Raw genomic sequence first — 3,160 nt, forward strand, 5'->3', positions numbered from 1 at the left:
AATTTTTATTATTATTCTATATTTTATTGTACCAAAGTGACGTTATATCAAATGCGATAGCAATAATTCAGAAAAAACAATACAAAAATAAGTTAAATAGTGATTTTTATTTTTTACTAGCCAACAGCAGCAGCAACAACAGTAAAGAACAGCCAACAAGAACAACAATAAAAAACAACAGTGAGCGGCATTAACAAAGTGGAAACAACGAAAAAGCAAGAAACTAAGTAATACAATACAATACAATACAATACAATGAAATAGAAAACAAATATAATACAATACAATACAACACAACACAGTAAAATACAATCCACCATTTGGAAGGCGGCATTAAATCGGCGCCGGCGTTATGTACATTAATGCTTCAAGGAACTGCTCCAGGGTACGACTACCGCTGGTGTATTCACTCGTACATTGGGCAACCCGTTGTTGCTTTTCAGCATAAACCTTGTTTACCCGTCTTAAGTCACCAACGGTAGCGTTTCCTGATAGCACTTGTTGAATCAGGGTGTCCATCACACCCTGTTCTGCTATCAGGATCTGGATCAGTTCATACAACCCGTTATGACTTTTAGCCGCTTGTCTGTTCAGCCGATGTCCTAACCTTCCAAGTGGTTATTGGTTCTGATATTTACATTATGCACATTCCAAAGCGGCAGTCGCTCGTCGGTCATCTACTCCTGCCGAAAGTATTGGAATAAAGCGGCTAAAGTACCAGTAGTGCCTGCTTCAAGCAGTCTAACACCCGTATCAACTTGCGGTACAGGGAGGAAAGTGGCCAGGAGCATTCTTATCTTTCTTCTTGTTCCTTCTTCCGTTCGTTATGGTGTTTTCAGTCCCAGCTTACCGACATTCCTATGTACCGCCTGGCATAAGTGGAAGTAGTAGCCCTGTACCCGCGTATTCGGGAAGTAGCCCTGAATCGCGGGTATCAGGGCTGTTTCAAAATCACAAATTATTGTTTGTGGATTGAGATTGACCCCGAGGACTGCCGCTTTGTTTATTAAAGCTTGGAAAATAAACTCGTATGTTCCAATATCTTTACCCGTACATAAACAGTAACTGCTGGCACCAGCTTACCCGCCACAAAGGCATAGATGGTAAACAGTTGTTGATACCATTGTAATACAACCTTAAAAGTACCATCCTTGCCCCAGGTTTGCATGGTTGCCAGCAGTCTAATGTTGTAACCCGTAGCAATTACCAGTATATGCCTCGATGCACTCTGCCACAATAAAAAATCTTCACCGGCCTTTGTTGTCCTGAACGGGGAAGGGATTAGCAGGTCCCGATGATGTTTAGGCAGTTTCTGGTATCGCTTTGCCAGGTGGCTGTACATCGTGGACGCAAAGGGGAAAATGGCCAGATGTGGATGGGTGGGTGGACGCGGCGGAAGGTTCTTCATCATAAATGGCCGGGATGGGTTTCGTTTCTTCCGCGCTCCGCTTTTTCAAAATCGCCTTTTTTCCATTTTGTATGCCAAGTGCTCATCCACTGGGCAGCTTTCGATGTGATCATTCTGCTTGATCACCGATGTCACGTCAAGGTTTGTCCATATAGCACCACCACAGCCTATTTTGTCCTATACCAAAATACACCAACAATTAATAACGAAGGACACACTGTACATTTAGCACATACTTTTGAGCACCTCCAATATTTCTGTTTTCCGGCACGTTTTAATTTGTATGCCCTGCCTTCATGAACAAGGGACATGGTCCATTACCGATTTCCCTCCTGATATATAAATCTGCTCCCACTATTTGTAAATAAATTTGTTGTCTGTTGAAATTTATCATGATTGGATGTTAACTTCCGGGTGTAATATCAGAATACTGAATCTGTTTGAAAAATCTGGAATATTGTGGCAACACTTCCAATTTCCAGCTTACAAATGGCACTACGGCTAACGTTACGTTTTAGCTCACAATTTCACTTAATTTTACGCATGATTTCACGCATCACATCACATATGTTGGTAAAGGAGATTTTAATACAAAGGGAAAGTACACAATTGACAAATTGTTCACAGTTGCAGCTTTCCAGCTTAACCAAGGAGTGACAACTACTAAATTGTTAGCATCTGATTAATTTTTTGATTTTACTGGGAGTGTTCTATTTAAATCTTTCTTGTTTGCAATCCAAGAATTTTACTTTAATATTTACAAGTTTCTTTTATTACGAAACATCCATATATGTATTTTTATACATGTCGATTAGTTTTGCTGTTTGTATGAAAAATCCTGTTTGACGTCCATACATTTCATATAAAATACAGTCCAACTTGGTTAAGTGCATAAGATTTTGGCCGAAAAAAATTCCCTGTAGTTAATTAAACGGTAAAATAATGGATAAGTGCATGGAAATTCTTTTTAAATTCCATGCTCACTTAACCAAGTTTAAATGTAATTTGAAATGCAACGTCAAACAGATCAGCTATATCATAGGCGCTGCTTTTGATGCGGAATGTTTAAATATTTCGTTATCATTGAAATATACATTGATAGGTTGCAAGTGAAAATGAGAATAGATGGCAATTTAAGTGTTCACCAACGCACTAGTCAGTTTTGTTCAGATGTTGAAATAGAAAGTTTACAATTTAAACCAAATATATAAAACTAAATTTGTTTTTTGATTTGTAAATAATATTGCAGATTTTTAATTTTTTATGTAAATAAAATATACGAAGGAAAACAATAATTCTGGTGTACAGGAGCAAAAGAAACATTGGAAAGATTAAAGATAAAATTTGTTCGCAAACCAGAAAAATTTTCAGAGAACAGGCGGGAAAATCAGAAAAGTACTTCGATGCTAACACAAATTAGCAATTGCCAGTCATAATTTTAACTCAGAACTGCAGCTGTGGACAATTTATCACTTGTTGTCTTTCCCTTTGTATTAAAATTGCTATAACTAACATATGTGATGTGATGGGAAACGCGAACAATGTTTGACAAAGGCATATGCGTGAAATCATGCGTAAAATTCAGTGAAATTGCGAGCTAAGACGTAACGTCTGGCTGTTCTTCACTGTTGTTGTTGTTGCTGTTGGTAGTGAAAAATAAAAATCACTATTTAACTATTTTTGTATCGTTTGAACTATCGCATTTGATATGACGTCACTCTGGTACATAAAAATATAGAATAATGATAAAAA

At 37.6% G+C, this 3,160-nt stretch overlaps 2 protein-coding genes across 2 annotated transcripts; one reads left to right on the plus strand and one right to left on the minus strand.

Annotated features, from left to right (window-relative positions):
- Positions 1-333: 333 nt before the first annotated feature.
- Positions 334-791, minus strand: Tsp_02306 (conserved hypothetical protein). The gene is made up of 2 exons (XM_003378061.1): positions 682-791; positions 334-607 (listed from the first exon to the last, which is right to left on the minus strand). Exons 1-2 carry the CDS (start codon positions 789-791, stop codon positions 334-336), a joined length of 384 nt encoding a protein of 127 aa, XP_003378109.1.
- Positions 792-1,297: 506 nt separating this feature from the next.
- Positions 1,298-1,708, plus strand: Tsp_02305 (hypothetical protein). The gene has a single exon (XM_003378062.1). The coding sequence runs from the start codon at positions 1,298-1,300 to the stop codon at positions 1,706-1,708; it is 411 nt and encodes a 136-aa protein (XP_003378110.1).
- Positions 1,709-3,160: the final 1,452 nt, after the last annotated feature.

Source organism: Trichinella spiralis, assembly GCF_000181795.1.
Source record: "Trichinella spiralis strain ISS 195 chromosome Unknown Scfld4, whole genome shotgun sequence".
Classification (NCBI taxonomy): Eukaryota; Metazoa; Nematoda; class Enoplea; order Trichinellida; family Trichinellidae; genus Trichinella; species Trichinella spiralis.